Here is an 18,728-nt window from a genome sequence, read left to right as displayed (position 1 = left end):
AATGAAACAATTCAGATACGTTTCTTTGCTGTATAGCATTTGGTGTAATTATGTAAATTGCCTTTTGAAAAACATAAATAAAACATTTATGTTTAGATAAGCACCTCGGAAATAGTTTAGTTTGCACAAAAAAATGATTTAATTTAAAATAATATTAAAAAAAATAATAATATGTGTTTTTGTCGTTTTGACTAAGATCAAAGTGTAGTATAACCAAAATAGATAACTCTGTTTTTGTTAATATTTTCTAAATCGAATAACAATTTTTTCATCCTTGAAATTTAATAAGCTTGTTATTCCAAGATCAAGATTCGCCTCATACATACTTTATCGATTCAATATTCATATCGCGGATTCAACAAAAGCCTAGTGTACATTTTTCGCGATTACATGATTAGTCAAATGATAATTTATCCGCGCAAAACGGGGCCCCTGGGGCAACCGTAACATCGGTCTATAATCCACGTGACAAGATGATTTAATAGACACGTTTCAATGTAAAAGCAGTCCTCGTTGAACAAAGCCTGCGGTGTTTGCGAGACCGGCGTCAAAATTACAATTATTTCAAACGCGAAAAATGAAAATGATGTTTAGAAAAAGGGGTGTGACAGATCCCTGCATCCTCCTTTTCATAAAAATTGCCGTTTTTCCCTTTGGCTATCACGATCCGGAAAGTCCCGCTCTATCAGCATAAGTAAAATATTACCCATAAGTATGAAACTTCTTATTTTCAAACGCTAATTGTAATAATGATAGCCTGTTTCTCCCGTTTGTCTGTATATCGATTACGCGAAGATTACGCCGAGATAACACGAAGATTACGCCGAGATAACGCTAAGATTACATCGAGGTAACGCTAAGATTACGCCGAGATAACACGAAGATTACGCCGAGATAACGCTAAGATTACATCGAGGTAACGCTAAGATTACGCCGAGATAACACGAAGATTACGCCAAGATAACGCTAAGATTACATCGAGGTAACGCTAAGATTACGTCGAGGTAACGCTAAAATAACGCTAAGATAACGCCGAGATAACGCGAAGATTACGTCGAGATAGCAGAAAGATTACGCCGAGATAACACGAAACCTGGGATTCACCAATGGCCATTTAAATTATTACATGGCTGATGAGTAAATAGTATACCTCTAGTCTTTCGAACTATGCTCAGTAACGATGGCCGATATATATCTTCCGTTATCGTTTTTTAACGGAGCAGCCATGCTTATTAACAATCGCAACTCTTTTAAAAAATAAAATAACGCTTTGGCAAAATAAGGATTAATTGTGAAATCGGGAAATAAAATTGACTATTTATCGCATTTACACTAACATGGTAGAAATTTAGCCAACGAACCTCACAATCACGCCGCAACCGAAATCCTCAGTGTCACACTTACGCTTATTATTTTACTTATGGCTTAGATGATACAGTCTATTTTCAACGTACGCCGAAAGAACATTCAACAGAGATTTGCAAAACAAAACGTCGGGTTTTCAGATTATGAACGACTATTTCAAAAGATTACATGACATTTAGAAAAATTTGGTTTAAAATTTTCAGATCTTTTCCGATATTGTATTCGTTTCTTTAGATGTAATTTTGTTAGAATTGATTTTCGATTATATTCAATTATTCATGGTTTGGAACGCAGGTGTATTCAGGGTCAAACCTTCGGCTTTTAGAAAAGAATAAAAATACAACCGATAAACATAATTTAGAGAAAAAATATATGTTCAACTTACTAAACTGGAAAATTTAATTATACTTTTTTTAACTTAATTTGATAAATAATTAAATTAAATCAAATAAGTTCGGAAAATTATCGTTATAATTTCTTGTACAATTACATTTTTGTAGAAATTGTTAGTTTCGGAACTTTTTTACTTTTTTATTAATATTATCAGATGTAACATAATAACGATAAGTATGTCAATTAGCAAAAATTATTGGTCGTAATTATTTTATGGCGCAATCGTGGGATAGTTCCCAGCCTTCCGGCTATTTTGTAAAAATCAAAAATGACAAAAAAATATCGATTTGTCAAAAAGGGCAAAGTGCATGTGGAGAAGGGTCGGATATCGAAATATCAAACTAACGATTGTGTAAGTTCAATTTTAAGTAGTGGCCGTCAAATCATAAACTAAATGCTTAAGCGGACCTGTTTACTCTTTTAGTGCCCAAGACATAAATTGGCACCATCGACCGTATGTCGAAGCATTTCATTAAATTCACTGACGTCGGCATTACAGACCGCCACGATTTTGAATTTGACCAATTCTATCGATAGTTTGATATTTCGATTTTCGGTAGCAGCCTCTTCTGCACACATAATTTTTGACTGATCATGATTTTTTGGTCATTTTTTATTATTACAGAATAAAAATTAGCTTTAAAACAATAGGAAATTTATGTATTATTATTATGTTATTTATTATTCTTTTTTTTTATACTTTTTGGTATACTTGCTCTAAATTCCGTGCTTAACTTTTGATATCATTGGCATTACTCCAAAATGGGTGAATCAACATATTTAAAATTTCAGACCCTATAGGTTTAACAGAGGCTAAGAATAATTGGCGCTAGTTACGTTAAAAACCACCGTAGCTTGGGTTGGCAGATGCTTTTTGATTTAGTCCATACTCCCTTTAAATGATTCTTTATTTGGTCTTTGGAGTCTACGTCTTATAGGGACTTGGCAGCATGACGTATATAATACGTCACCCATGCTTTTTCCAATTGGAAAAAAGATTACCAGCATGGCGGCCATAGCCAAAGGTACCGCGTGACGTCAAACTGCTTAAATATAGTATACCAAACAAATCATTGAAAATAACATTACCGCGCTCCTAGAATATTTTAAAATCAGGGAAAATAACGCGATTTTACCCAAAATTTTAATCATTTTGAACAAAATGACAAAAATTAAAGTACCATTAACCGAATTTTGGAGGTAAACACATTAAAAGTAGATGGCGTGTTGGTAATCGCGCTCACGTCCCGAGTGACGACATTGATTGGGGGTTGTTTACGTTAAAAATTCGAGTGTCGCGGGTCACAGACACAGATGTCAATAAATCGATTCGGCAAAAGACTCCGCGAGTCTGCAGAAATGCATTAAAAATAAAAAACGTGACGTTTACGAAATTCGATCTGATAAAGCTCGCTTTCACAGATTCCTGAAATAATACATGATCTGAAACATTACCATGATCTGAAACAATACATGATCTGAAACATTACCATGATCTGAAACAATACATGATCTGAAACATTACCATGATCTGAAACAATACATGATCTGAAACATTACCATGATCTGAAACAATACATGATCTGAAACATTACCATGATCTGAAACAATACATGATCTGAAACAATTCATGATCTGAAACATTACCATGATCTGAAACAATACCATGATCTGAAACCATACATGATCTGAAACATTACCATGATCTGAAACAATACCATGATCTGAAACAATACAATGATCTGAAACAATACCATGATCTGAAACAATACATGATCTTACGTAATACTATACGTTGATGATTATGAAATGGTAAAAAGTTCATGAATCTGACGAAAAAATAGGTATTGTGAAAATGGTACTTTATTAAAAATTAAAATTTTATTTTATTATCAAAAGAAAGTTTAATTTTAAATTGTGGGAAATATTACCAAATTCTGCTTGATAAAATCGACAACAGGATTAAAAATCTCATAAAACATTTGGAAATGAAATAATTACCAAAATAAAATTTCAGAAAATATTCAGAAAAATAAATTTTTTGTACATTTTTCAAATTTATTTTTGATATAATTTTTAAAAAAAGTTCAAAATTCTATTTGACAAAACTTTATAAAATATTTCGAAATTGTAATCGTTAAAATAAAAAAAAAATCAGAAAATGTACGAAGATAAAATAAATATTCAACAAAACTATTTTAAATTTAAATTATAGCATTTATAAACCTTAATTATGGAGATCAACACGAATATAAAATATGATATTACATAACGCGGAGAGTTACAATTGTTTCTAAGCATTAATAAACATGACAAAATTATCGACTGTTCCCAAAAAATCCATAAAAAGATTCGGGTTTTCATGCCAACGTTAAAAAAGAATTTGTTGGCTCATCTGTGTTTCGATTGATTATTTTGACGAAAAACTCGATAAAAAATACGTTTCGAAGGTCGTTTTGTTTTGGAAATAACTTACTACCTCGTGGCCTGAAGGTATCAAATGAAATACGGAAAATTTACGAAGAAAGAAAAATGATAAATAATAGTTTGCACGTGCTTAACCCGCAAATAATTAACTCAATAATAAGCCAAGACATGCCAAGATTTTGTAGGTATTTGGTCTCTGTTAATAATACGGAATTTGTATTCCAAGTTGATATCGAAATTAGAGGCAATGCTACCAGGAAAATTATTGGACAATGTCCCAAAACATTATCGATTTTAGGAAAATAAATTACTATTGCACGCTTGTAAATTTGAATTTGGTCGAAATATTGGGGTTAAAATGGTCAAACTGTTTTATTAGACTTAAATAAAGTTAAGCCTGTTTGAAAAAACCTTCACTAAAACGAAATTCCATTATTAATAGTTAAAATTTTAACTAGTTTTAGCTAAATTCTAAAAAGATCTATTATATCGTAATCGCAAACCGAATTATCAAAAGAATAATACACAAGTTTATACTGTAGGCAGTGGAAATTATCGCACTGAATACAAATTGGATAAAAATTATCGACGTTTACAATAATTATCGTACGTCTGGCAACTATGTCCGAGAATATAATAATGCAAATTGGGCGCCGAATAAAAGACAATGGGTCTTTGCGTGAGGAAAAAACCAAGCGTGGCTTGGGAGATATTAAGAATAAAAGAGTGAATAATGTTGTTATTTAATTCTTTGCAAGACTTCATCTTAATTTTATTATTTTACTTTAATCATGCAATTGTTTCCGGTGAAGAGCACGCTTTCGTTAAATTATTTCCAGACACGCTCGTGCATAATCGAAATTATAACGTACAAATTAATGCAAGTTTAACTGTAATTTTTTTCGCCAAGGCTGAAGAATGGACCTTATTAATTTAGCATTAAATTAGGGGATCTTAAAATTCATTTTGCACGTGAAAATACGCCGCCATGTTAGGGTATAAAAGCGGGTAAATAAGTCTGGTATACCTCACAGCCTTCACGGTAAGCGCTTCCTATTGTAATTTCACATTATTCTCAAAACTGGAAAAATATAATGCTACTTTAAATTATGGAGAAAACGTCTAAAATTAAATCTATTATTAATATTTTTCTTAGTTAGGCAAAACTGTATTTATTTATACTTAGGGACAACGATTTTTAGCCTGGCTCAAAGGTCAATCAAATCAGCACGGTATATCTTTGAGTTCCTACAAATTAACCATATATTAGGGTTGACGCTCATAAATTAGAAGTAAAACATTAATTTTAAATTCTGATGCAATTAATCGCCGTTACCTATAAGTATTTAATTTTACCTAAGCCTTGGTTCAATTGTAAAAAGCTACCAAAATGAAATTTCTGAAGTATAATTACCCGCGAGAAACACACAGCGCCAAGTTAATTTATGGCGTATTAGTTAGTGTATAGTCTATGTTCATAGTCTCTTAGATAATTATAATAATAACTCGCATAAACAAAGACAGGATCGTTAATACGGAGAGTATCGCTTTAAAATTCAATATCACTAAGTGAGTCTACCGAATAAGTAAACAAAGAACATCCAAAAATTGTGTTCTACAATGGCAGATTATAAAACCTTTTACGTTTTCCATAACAGAGGACCTGCCGAAAATGGCCCTAGCCAATTTGGGAGAGTAGCGCTTACGTTACAATGCAACAATTTGCCTAATGACTTCATTTTTGTTACGAAAACCGTCATGAAACCATTCTGCTAATCGCCAGTAGAGCCGAGTACCCCAGTCGAATTCTTCCTTTAGCCTGTACTTCCAATTAGTGGGCCTCGGAAGACAATAGACCCTGCTGTGTATATAATACGGCTATTATTAAATATGTTCCGGTTAATTTTTAAATGTACGAGACATTCAAAGACGACCAGGAAGTGTAGGGATATGAGCATGAACAATATAAGACCTATAAGATATGTCGGGAATAAACCTTAATTTCTACTGCTATCGATGGCTTTTAATTATGCCTTAATTTTATTTATATATAGGTTATTCTTATATTGAACTTTTCCAAAAAAATATTCGCTCGTGTGAATAACTTAAGGAAAAACTATCAGATTTAACTTTAAGTTCTGGCAAGAATGGTAAGAATTCTTGTCTAGTCTTGCAAGAACAATAGCTCCTCTTTTTTTTTCGGGAATTGTTAAAAATATCTATCTCCTAGTGACTCAGGTTTAAAAAGAGGTTCTTTGCAAAACATTTTAAGAATTATTGCGGTTTTTCTTACAAGAACGCTTAAATAATTTGTAAAAATTGACTCTCTAGCCTCTAAAACATAATTCTTACGTCACCTAGCTTATTAGTTATTTCACTAGAATGGATCTGCTTTGAAAAAGTTCTAGGCTAATACCCTTGACACCACCCTCAAGTAATTTAGCAACTTTTAATGCAATTGTTTCAGCTGGCCGAGTTTCAAGAATGGTTAAAAATGTCTACTACGCTTTTAAAGATTATATATTCTAAGCAGAAAAATTATCTGCTAAACGTAACTAACGCCAGTTACCACAAGCTTCTGTTAAACCTGGTGAAATTCAATGATTAACCATAAATAGAGTTTAGTTTATACTCCCTTTAAATATTGTCTTACAAGAATTCCAACTGCCTTTAAGAACCCACGATGCAACAGTTTCTAGCTATAAACGAAACCTCACTAGTTATGCCACCTACGCCAAAACGTGATAAACCATTTAACTTTCTTCGACATATTAAAAAGGCGAAAAAGAATATAATAACCATAATTATGACATTAGCCTCGTTTTTTTCCAGACGGAAACCGCGATTATAAACTACGGGACATTAAATTATCCTTCGAGAAGGTGTCAATTACTTTTTAGGGCCACCATCATTTGAAAGTCGTCTTTAAAACAACGTTAGCAAAGGGTGACAAGGTTGGTTTTATATTGTAGCTTCTAATTAAGCGATAAGTCTAATTAGGAAACCCCCGTGTATAATTTTAACCCTTGGCCAACTTTTGCAACTTTTATATTTTTAAATCGCGAAATTAAAGACACGCGTAAGAACCATAACCTCCGTCACGCAATTACTAAATTATGCTTATTTAAAAAAATATTATCGCTGAACCTGAAAACGGAACACTAGCCCTTTATCTTAATTACTTTAATTATATGATAAACATACTTTTGGCCAAAAATTTATTTATTTATGTACAGACTTTATGGCAAACTGTTGATCCCAGACTAGTGTCGTGTCTGTTTAAAATTTCATTAAATTTAAGAATTAGGTTTCAAACTTTCCCGGTAGTCTTAATTTCGAAATATTTTATAAAATTGTATCAAGAAGAATTTCGAAAAACTTTCCCAAATTTCATCAAGTAGAAATTTTAAATAGTTTCTTAAATTTTATTGGGAAAAGTTCGATAAATTTTCTGAAATTGTACTTAATTTTTATTTAATTTCGAAATGTTTACTGATTTTTAAATTTTATTCTCAATTTTATCAAGGCGAATTTTAAGTTTTTACGAAAAAGCCCCCCCCCCATTTTTGGGTATTACATGAGTTAACTTCAACAACAAACCACTAACAATGTAAGTGGCTCCGAAAATGTCCGAAGCCATTGGAGGGAGCGGCCGATATTTGAATCCTTTAGTTGGCAACAGAAATATTAGAGGTTATATGAATGCTTTGAACATTTGAGGTTTATATGCGACAAACTAAATTGATATCAGAGCCACCTACCGTTAGAAAATAGTGTTTTGGGCAAAATGTTAACGACATAATGTAAATACAGACATTTATACTTAAACCTAATATAATTAAATGCTAAATTACAATTTAAACAAAAATAGGGTTAATAGCTGTTCTATAGTCAGTTGCAACCTTAGAAAGAAATTTTAGTACATTTTAAAAATATATACATGCTTAATTGGGAAATTTGGAATTTTGTCTGTTGAAGTTACTAGTATCAATGTTATCTAAATTTGGTTAGTTAATGTTAACTGTATTATTTAAAAGCTATTTGCCCTTTCGGAGGTTGCAACCGAGTATAAGCAGAAAAACACTTTCGTACCTAATTTCTAAAAGCAGACGTTTAAGAGAACATAAACTTAGAAAAAAAGAATAAAATGAAAACCCATGTAAACTTCAACGGCCGTTTACGCTGTTTAGTCGCTCGCTGGGTTTTTGAAGTACAGTTTGACACAACGCCAAAGAGCGGTATCCTTTGTTCTTCTTCCCCGATTGCGCTTAGCTCAGCTAGACTGTGATATAAGCTTTTTAGGCAACCATAGGTAGTGCCGAAGAACGTATTTAGCTTAGTGAGAACGTACTAGTCTCCCTTTTTTGCCCGCTCAAACGGTCACTTTCCATTTCTCTCAATTGCATAGCGCGCCATCTAGTATACGTTGTTAGAACATTCTCTTTTAATTTTTTACAACTAATCTATAATTAGTTTTGGAAAAGATTAATTAAAGTATATATTTAGATCTGGCAACTTTAATTAGAAGTTGTATTTTATGATATCATTTTTAAATTAATCAAAAATAAAATAACAGTAGATTATCAATTATTGCGTCAATAAAACATTTTAAAACAACACTGGCCGACAGATGGCGTTACTGATTCAATTTGAATTCCGATTTTCAGTCAGGCCTAGCTTGTACTTAATTTTGTAAACGTCGACTCGTACGTTCTCGGTAACATAAAACCGTTCTTGATAGGACTTGGTGCAAAATAAATTCAAGAGAACCTTTTATTTTCTCGCTCCATAAAAGATTGGCTCAAAAGAAATGGGGAATTTTAGGACTGTAGCCTCCGAATTCCTTCAAATAAAGCTGGCAGAAAATAGATCTTTTGGCCTGAAACTCTCACGCGCAGGTTCCTTCTAAACACGGTAGGTGTACGTAGGTAAAGCACTTACCGTTCTGACGTCGGAGATAGTTATTACGCCCACGGTGACGTATTTCAGACCTATTCAGGACCACTTTTGAAACTGTTTTGTATTTAAATAATTTTGCAATTTGAATAGTGTTGTAAGTCGGAAAATTTTCCGGAAAATGACCGAGGCCTTTTTTCCGGAAAATTTTCCGTATTTAAAAGTAGGTTTTAATTCCATGATTAGTCTAATATATTGTTTGCAAATTTAAATAAAGCGGAATTTTCTCCTAATTTTTTCGAATCTAAAAGTAAAACTAAACCTCTAGACTAGCTTTAAACTGATTAACAATGTAACACTATTAATGTTTTGTAGTATGTTTACTGTTATTAGACATTTTATATCGATAAAAAGTTTAAAAAATTAAAAGCCCTTAAAAAGTAAATTATGTTTCAATTTTTTATTTTTCCGGAACATTTTCTGGAAAATTAACAACACTAAATTTGAATTTATAGATTCTTGTACGTATTTATTGCATTTTGTTATGAGAGACTAAAGGTGCAGGGCCGGTTAGAACAGGTGCGGGCCCTGGATAAAACAATATTTCTTAATTTTTTTAAATTTCCCTGTGCAGTGGCGCCAAATATTTTAAAAAGCTAAAGGCAAGAGCGGCCAGAGCTGCAAAAGTTGGTGTTCCACACCAAATACCTAGGGTTATATTCCCTTTAAGTGTCTTTGAATTAAATGAAGTTAAGACATGATGCAATTTGGGGTTTCTACATGTTTGAACTTGTAACAGTTTCATAAAATAAAAGTTTCTGATGAAAGACCAGGGTTCACGGTTCATTGTAAGGTTAAGAACAAATGAAAAATGTCAAGATTTTCTGGCTAATCACGACTGTCATAAAATGAAAATATCTTATTTTCCTAAAAGAAATATCAAAATGGGACCAAATAGAAAATTAATCATTTTTCTTTTTTTAATTTAAACCCTTTTAATAATAATTTATTTAATGATGTAAAGAATATGAAAAAAAAATAAACTTAAACGGTCAATTAGTTTCAGATGATTTAATCGGCGTGTTAAAAAGCTTGAAATAAATATAATTTCTACAACGAAAAAACAACTTAATCGTAAACTCTACGGTTATAACACGGGTTTCAATTTATTTTTATGGTATTCAATGTCAACATAGCTACACATTACGCTGCCATACAAAACCTTGGACGCCTTAAAAAGTATATAAAAGTGTGGTCATGATTTTTATTTTATTTTCACGACTTTTGAAGGCTTACAAAAGAAGCTCAACGGCGCGTGTCTCAAAATCGCCATGAAAGGGAAATGCAAAATAACAAAAAAAAGGAGACGATAAATGACTAGCCTTTAACTTGCCAAACCACATCGAGAACATAGAACAGTTATTTTCACAGTTTTTTAGGTCTATTTTGAGCTTTTTAACGCTCGCCAATAAACGTTTAAAATCTTATTTGAGTGTTTTAGGGAAACACCTTGTCCGTAACGCTTTTGAATAGACACGGAATTGGACAAACTCTAATTTAGAGATAGGAAATGGCGGGTGAAACCCCGTAAAAAGACACAAAAAGCCTATAATTTAAGGCTTCAAATAAGAATGACAAACGTAATGACACTATTTGCTTCCTTTGTTTCCCTGATGACGTCTATTTTATTTAAATAAGAAGTTGATGTTTTCGCCACTTATACTCGGGTAGTTCTAAATTTAGAAATCACAGCCGACTTGAACGCATGATGACGTTACTAAAGAGACATTTGTTAAAAAGGCCTTGAAGAGTAACAATAGGTTAAATTACTCGTGATCAAATATCATTCTGGGAAATATTTCTTTGAAGTCGATTACGTGACAGGTATATCTCATGACGTCACCTCGTCAATTATCAAACTGGTCCTTCTGGTCAGAGAGTCACTACATGCAGTTTCATGGAATATTTTGTGTTAATTATCTGAACTTACAAACAATGCATTTATCCCCTCGTTTTTAAGTAAATTAATAGGTTCAAGCAATTGATAAAACTGGTTCATGCAATTAATAAAACTGCTTCATGCAATTAATAAAACTGCTTCATGCAATTATAAAACTGGTTCGAGCAATCATAAAACTGGTTAATAAAACTCGGGAAAGCAATTAACAAACTGGTTCAATAAATTAAAAATAGCATAAACAAATAGTAAAATTTTAAAAAACCAATGAACAAACTGATCCAATCAATTAAAAATAGCATAAACAAACAGTAAAATTTGTAAAAACCAATGAACAAACTGATCCAATCAATTAATAAAACTGGATGAAACAATTAACAAACTGGTTCAATCAATTAATAAAATAAGTAAAACCATAAAACTGGATAAAATAATTAAAAACTGGTGCAATCAATTAATAACAATTAGTAAAACCATAAAACTGGATAAAACAATTAACAAATTCGTGCAATAAATTAATAAAAATTAGTAAAACCATAAAACTGGATAAAACAAATAACAAACTGGTGCAATCAATTAATAAAAATTAGTAAAACCATAAAACTGGATAAAACAAATAACAAACTGGTAAAATCAATTAATAACAAACTGGTAAAATCAATTAATAAAAATCAGTAAAACCATAAAACTGGTACAACAATTAACTGATTTACTAATGAATAAATTGATAAATTAAGAATAAACTGATAATTAAAGAAAAAACTGATAAATAATGAATAAACTGACAAATAAAGAATGAACTGAAAAATAATGAATAAACTGTTAAATAATGAATAAACTGATAAATTATGAATTAACTGATAAATAATGAATTAACTGATAAATAACGAATAAACTGATAAATATTGAACAAACTGATAAATAATGAATTAACTGATAAATAACGAATAAACTGATAAATATTGAACAAACTGATAAATAATGAATAAATTGGTAAATAAAGAATAAACTGATAAATAAAGAATAAACTGATAAATAATGAATAAACTGATAAATAATGAATAAACTGATGAATAATGAATACACTGATAAAAAGCAATGAATAAACTGGGCCATGAAATTAAATAACTGACTTGTTGATTCATAAATTATAATTTAAAATGATGAGAAATCGAAATATATATTTGTTACGTAGAATCTAAATGCCCTCTATCGTTGAAAACTTCGCTCAGTAAACTTATGGTGAAACGCGAGTAGCGTGGCCAATAGAAACGCGGTGTCATTTTGAAGAAGCGCGAATCCAACAGCATACATCCTGTTTGTATAAATTGAAAAATTGACTCGATTTGAGGACGAAGTCCGTGTTGGGCGCGATCAAAATAAACAATGGGAAAGTAATCTCAGTTCTAAGCATTCTTTACTGATCAGGAAGACGACACTTAAAACAGATTTTACTTTGATTTGATAAGAGCTAAGCGTGCGACATCGCCAGTCTTTCAAACCCAAAGCGTGTCCTCACCACCCTAACTTTTACAATTCCACACTCCACAAAACATTATTAGGGTCAAATCCAAATATTTAACACGATAAAATTGTACTGTAAATCTGGTCTGTTCCAAATTAGGCATTGGGAAAAAGCCGATCCCACATAGTCGGAAATGTAATTACAAAATTTTATCTGCATACAGGGTTGGCACAATTTTGCCAAGGGTGGAAAAACCGCGATTTTTTCTAGGAAAAAACCGGGTTGAAAAAACTAAATTTTTCCACCTATTGTTTTCCTGTTAAAAACCGTGTGGAAAATCGTACTTCCATGGGTTTTTCCACCTCTAGTGGCCAAATTCAATAAAAAATAAATAATAAAAGCAGTATATTCTTCTATTCTATTCACTCTTCTTCGGGCATTTTTTCCATCTCTCCTATTTGCAATGACCAAATTTGTCACTTAATAGATATACCAAGAATGTATTGAAGTTACTAGGAATATTGGACTACAGGATTCTGATTCCCATCCTTGCAACCTTTGGAGCTTAAATTCGTCTGCTTTCCCATTCAAGTTTGCTAAATGGTATAACCTTGAATGCCCCTTAAATGCAGACGAACGTTCTCCACAAAAGCTGTGAGGATGGTACCAGGGGTTAATGCTTTGCTCAAATATTCTTAGTAACTTCAATACATTCTTGGATATACCAATGATTAATTTAGCATAAAAAGAATTTTTTCCATTTTTTCCAGTTTTCCCCACATGTCCCGGCAAAACCTGTCTGCATATATCATTTTAAAGATGTGTTGATTTTCAGTCTAGTATATTTAACTAACCTAGTCTGTGGGATCTGCTTATTACTAAGAAATTAATTTATAAGTAGATCTATTCTAAGTCCAAATAGAAATTACACTTTTTTTTAGAAAAATATATTTAATGAGCCGTTTTCATTTCAGATTCGCTACACAGGTGCCAGTATGAACACAGCCCGATCATTCGGCCCGTCAGTTATGGCAAATAACTGGGATAACCATTGGGTAAGTTAGACACACATCAATCAATGCCTTATTATTTTGTCTCGATTGAAGACTACTGCTCGAAAAAGTGCCCTACGGTAGCGACCCCGATAAACCACTTACTCCATTAGAAGTATTAAAAGACACGGATAATTTTGCCTAACAGACTTTAGTTTCTACCCATTTAAATTTATCTTGTTAAATACTAACCAAGCTGATGGAAGGGTAGCGAGAATACCTCTTGGGCTACGCTACTGATGGAAAAAGTAATTAAATAAAATGGCGTTTGGGATCAGTGAACCTTAAGAGTTCCTGACGTCTACCAATTACCAAAACTGGTCCCTACAAAATATTGGAATTATCTGATCACTGGAAAATATTTGAATTATCTGGTCACTAGAAAGTATTATAATTAACTGATTCATTATCAAGGCTTTTGGACTAAATTAACGTTGAGTGTTCTACGTCCTTTCAATAAATAGCAAAATTTTAGAGAGAGGTTTGCAGATGCACTAAAGACGTTTTTGCGATTTCTGTACTTAAAGCATGTAACGGCTCGACATGAAGTAGCTCTTTTTTCAATAGATGTTGCTTGCGTTGAAATAAAAATGGCGGTACTTATAGGCACCCCTCGCGTTGATTGCATCGTTTGTAAATAACATAAATTCCAGCAATTATTAACAATATTTTTACAAGGGATATATAATTTAGGTTAAAGTCCACTAAATAGAGTATAAGTTGTCTAACTATAATTCTCTATAATAACACCTGAAGACGTTATTATTTGGCTATTTTAAATTTTAGCTTCCTTTGCCATAAATAGAGGGCACCACGCTCTGCAGTAAAGTCGTGTTTTTTAAGAATCGGCTAGATTCATAGCCATCTCTAATAACAGGGGCCTTTTCATAGTACATGTGGCAATAGTAGAGTTAGTATATAGCCGCCACTTTAAACCAGTCTTAGTCAATAACTAAATTCAAGAAAGTTAATACCGTAATATTTAAAAATAAGGTTGTTTAACTGGTCGTCAGGACCAGTGACCGTTGAAATCGTCAATTATGAAACATACCAGCTCTTTTAGGCAGTGAGTTCCATTTAAAAAAGTGGTCCGGTCTACCAGTGAGTCCGGTTTTCGAATAAGTAATTGATCCTTGCCATAAATAAACTGGTCTTTGTCCAGCAGGCAGCCCTTATTTCCAAGAGTCTACAAACGCTTTAACCCTTGGCTTAATATTTCGATTTGTTTTTAATATTTTTTCTATCTTTTTCAGATTTACTGGGTTGGTCCCATCTTGGGCGGAGTGATCGCGGGTGTCCTTTACCAACAAGTCTTCAACGCCCCTCCAGTTGACCCGGAGGCCTTGGACCGCGTACGATTGGCTGAATTGCACCGTCTGAGCGAGAAGGAAAAGGAAATCGTGGCTGACAGGACGACGTCGATCTGAGGTCAGAGGTCAACCTGTTTTAAGAATAACGTCGTCGTTCCGGAACACTCTTGTTTCCTCTGAGCTACATCGTTAAACTTGGAGCAGGTTGATTTCAGGACGACCCCCAAAAAAAAGAGACCAAAAAGAAAAAGCTTCGCTATTTTTTCTCAATGGCGGTTTTTAAAAAAACTTTATCAACTGAAAAAAGGAGGTGCGAATCTCGATATCGCCTAAAACTAGAAATAGCTTTAAGTAATAAAAAAAAAATTGTTTTTATATAAAATATTTACCACTTCCCGTATTGTTAACTGAGAAAAGCTTTGCGGAGATGGTATCGCCATCTGGTGGAACCATACGTAACACGATCATTATTATATTATTATGTTACATATGGTGAAACTAAATGGTAATATCAGAAGTATATAATGAAACTATTCGGAGGAAGTATCTAACTACACATTTTCCTTAAAAAATCTACTATACACGCTGTGATTGGCGGACTTCCACGCTTAAAAAGACTGAAATTCGGCCAAAAAATTGTACCTTGCTCGTTTACCGTTTAGAGACAATTCAATGCAAAAAGAACCGGCTCAAAAGTGACAACGAAATGACTAATTTAGAAAACCTTTTAGAGTAGCGAACGAAAGTATGATTTACATTAAAAAATATCAATAAAGACTAGGTCCAAATTTATCACTCCCTTCTCAAGAAGTGCGGTCATTGCCGCAAAAATTGTGTAAGTCGTTTTAAACATAATAAGGAGTTAGATACTTCAGCCCCATCAAAATAGTTTTGTTAGAAACTTCTAATACTATTTAACGGGAACCTACCCAAAAATAGTATCAATTTTCATGACTAAATGTCGAATCCTACTAACCAAGGCTTAAAACCCTTAGACATGTAAAATAAAAGTGTTTTTAAAATAATTAACAAGGAATAAGCTAATTAACGAAGAATTGTTCATTAGGTATAATATATAAAAGGATTTTTGATATCACTTTATTATATTTAAAGAAAGGAAATACAAAGACTATCATAATTGGGCCAAAAACTATTGAATTGATAAATGTTTAAAAAATATGAAGATTACTTTTAAAATATCAATGTTTACTTCATTACTTCATTTTGATTTAAAAAATGGTTAGATCTATGTATTAAGTTAATTAAATTGTAACATCTGTATATTGCTCACTAATGCTCATATCAAATTACCCTATTGATTAATTAAATACTGGAATATGAATAATCATCATCAAACTGCCTTATAGTTATTGTATTTTGTAAGAAGCTCTTTAATCGTTGTAAAAACTGTCAAAATGACTTTAAAACTCGTAACGCATATATTTAAAAGGCTTGTATAAGATTAGCTTTGAGCTTCCAAATTCCTGATTAAATAATACTGATCAAATTGAACGAATGACGGAACAAATGGGACCATTGAGAACATTTAAAACCTCTCAACTTAAGGTCACGGTCTTTATTTGACGGTTTACCAGATAAAAAAAGCTTTTTAAGTGTTTCACTTCGAAATATTGACTCCATCTGTACAATTTTTGGCTTTGTAAAATATTCACCGAAGTTGTGATTAAAATATATACTGTGGTTACCAATTATTGTCGTTGATTTTTTGTACGTTATCACCATCAGAACACGATTGCCAAGTTTAGTAAACCGATACAAACCTACGTAACTTTGTAGTATCAACAGCCGAAAATTATCCAATTTTTGGAATATTTGTAAGATAATACCCAAGGGCCAAGGAACCACACAGGTCTAAGTCTATAGTAGTGACTTGTGAATTGTTATTGGCGAAACCGACTATCAATTAGAAATTTGCATTGGGTGAATAGGAAGTGTCATACTTATGTTATTATCCACTTATGCTAGTACCAAAAGTGACATAAGAGCCAAGTCCACTCTACCTATGCGCCTTTTGAAATACCTACTGCAAGCTAGTCTCACCATCGTCTACAAAGCTAACTAGATGTCTATGTCTCACAATAGATGGCGCTTGAGTAGGGAAAATTTTAAATTTTGATGACGTATTCGTTACCCACTCTCCCATACCATAATGCCCATACTCTCTATTTGCTTCGCGACAGCGGACAGACTCTCAGTGGCCGCACTGGTCGGGAAGGCAGCCGTCACTGCCCGTCAGAGATAACTTTCTGGCGTCAAAGACGGCCGTTAGCGCGAACTTCCTTCAAAGAGCGGGAAGCCAAAAGCAAACTCAACTACTTAAGACCTTTTCACACGAGCCAACTTTTCAAATCAAAATGCTGAGTCAGCAAAAATGGATCAGTGATCCATTTTTTTCTCGCTTACTTTTTTGATGGATCAACTCATCGAACTTTTATTCACACTAACCAACTAGTTAACTCAACTCAAGTTGACTCATCTAGTTGGATCAAAAAGTTGGCTCGTGTGAAAAGGCCTTTAGTCAGCGGGGGCGATCGGAAAACATTTCGGTGGGGGCACGAGCAATTAATTTTTTATCCAAAAATCCATATACTTAAAACTTAAGCAAGGAAATGTACAGCTCAAAATGTTTCTTACTATATATATTTTTGAAAGTGTTCTTTCTAATATCAAATCCGTCAATGAATACATTGATAACAAAAGTTAAGTCAATATCTTTAGATAGATAATTAAGCCTTTTTTGACCAAATACATTACGAAGGTATTTTAGCTAAAATATGGTACACGACGGGTACATTTTCTGTTTGGACGAATCTATCGAAATCAATTTTACGGTTATATCATCTTAATGCTACTCGCATCTGCAATCTCAAAAAAACTTTTGTAAAAAGACTGAATTCGGACCCAAATAAAGGCAGTGAGATTATAAATTTTTCCCTGATTGTTATTTTCCTCAATTTTATTTCTGTGGGGGCTCTGCCCCCGTTTGTTTTTCCCTGTCGGGGCTCGAGCCCCAGAGCCCCCACGGGATCGCTGTCACAGCTACTTAGGAAAGTTAGGAAGGTTAATGTATATAGAATTTATAGATCCCGACCGAATTGCCAAGCGCGTCTTCGACTACGTCCGTCTGTCCGGCTTCAATTATTCGTGTTATAAGCGGCTCTCGTTTCTCGATGGTCCTTATGGAAAGGATACGAGCGGATCGAATGCGAAATCGGAGGCGGAATGGCGCTCCATCGTAGAAAAAAAGGTCTTAGCAGTGCCGTCTTTCCTATTGGGCAAAAAGGGCACTGCCCTAGGGCCCCAAGATTCTGAAGGACCCCATTTTTTAAATTGTGAAATGCAAAAGAAATTTTAATAAATAAAATTTTTTAACATTGCTCAAAAGTCCTAAACTTCGTATTTAGTCGCGTCTATAGACAGGGTAAATCTAAAACGAATAAAAACTTTTGGTTGTTAGTATTTTTAAATTCAGAATAACCTTCTTCTTTAGTAACCTTTAGTAGGACGAGTGAAACTATTTGAACCGATAGTTGTAGATTAAAGCGACGATGGACTGGAGGCTAGAAACTTGGCTGGAGTTACAGGGGATCGCCAAAGCTTTGCCCAGGGGCCTCCAATTAAGTAAAGACGGCCCTGTGTCTTAGAGGCCGCGCAACAACACTCTTAAGACGACGTAAGCAGACATACCAGTTTGGAACTATACAGCGCCAAAGAACGTCCCCTTTTCGAACCTATCTATTCCAATGGCCTCGCCAGCCACCTGCTGTTTCAAGCGCCTGACAGACATATTCTGAGAAGATCCTTCATATCCTGCTTGCCAAGATGCGGAAGAAACCATCGAC

General features: G+C 33.2%; 1 protein-coding gene across 1 annotated transcript in view; it reads left to right on the top strand.

The window, feature by feature from the left end:
- Positions 1–16,563, top strand: part of LOC149951451 (aquaporin AQPAe.a-like) — a 30,386-nt gene extending 13,823 nt beyond the window's left edge. Inside the window, exons 2-3 of the mRNA XM_090170028.1 lie at positions 13,478–13,558; positions 14,809–16,563. Coding sequence (XP_090026154.1) covers positions 13,478–13,558; positions 14,809–14,982 — 255 coding nt within the window. The 3' untranslated portion in view covers positions 14,983–16,563. The remainder of the gene's footprint in view (positions 1–13,477; positions 13,559–14,808) is intronic.
- The last annotated feature ends 2,165 nt before the right edge of the window (positions 16,564–18,728 follow it).

This window comes from Leiobunum rupestre, chromosome 3 (assembly GCF_980474605.1).
Source record: "Leiobunum rupestre chromosome 3, qqLeiRupe1.1.hap1, whole genome shotgun sequence".
Classification (NCBI taxonomy): domain Eukaryota; kingdom Metazoa; phylum Arthropoda; class Arachnida; order Opiliones; family Sclerosomatidae; genus Leiobunum; species Leiobunum rupestre.
Note: the sequence above shows the minus strand (reverse complement) of the source record. Positions and strands in the feature narration are given on the sequence as shown.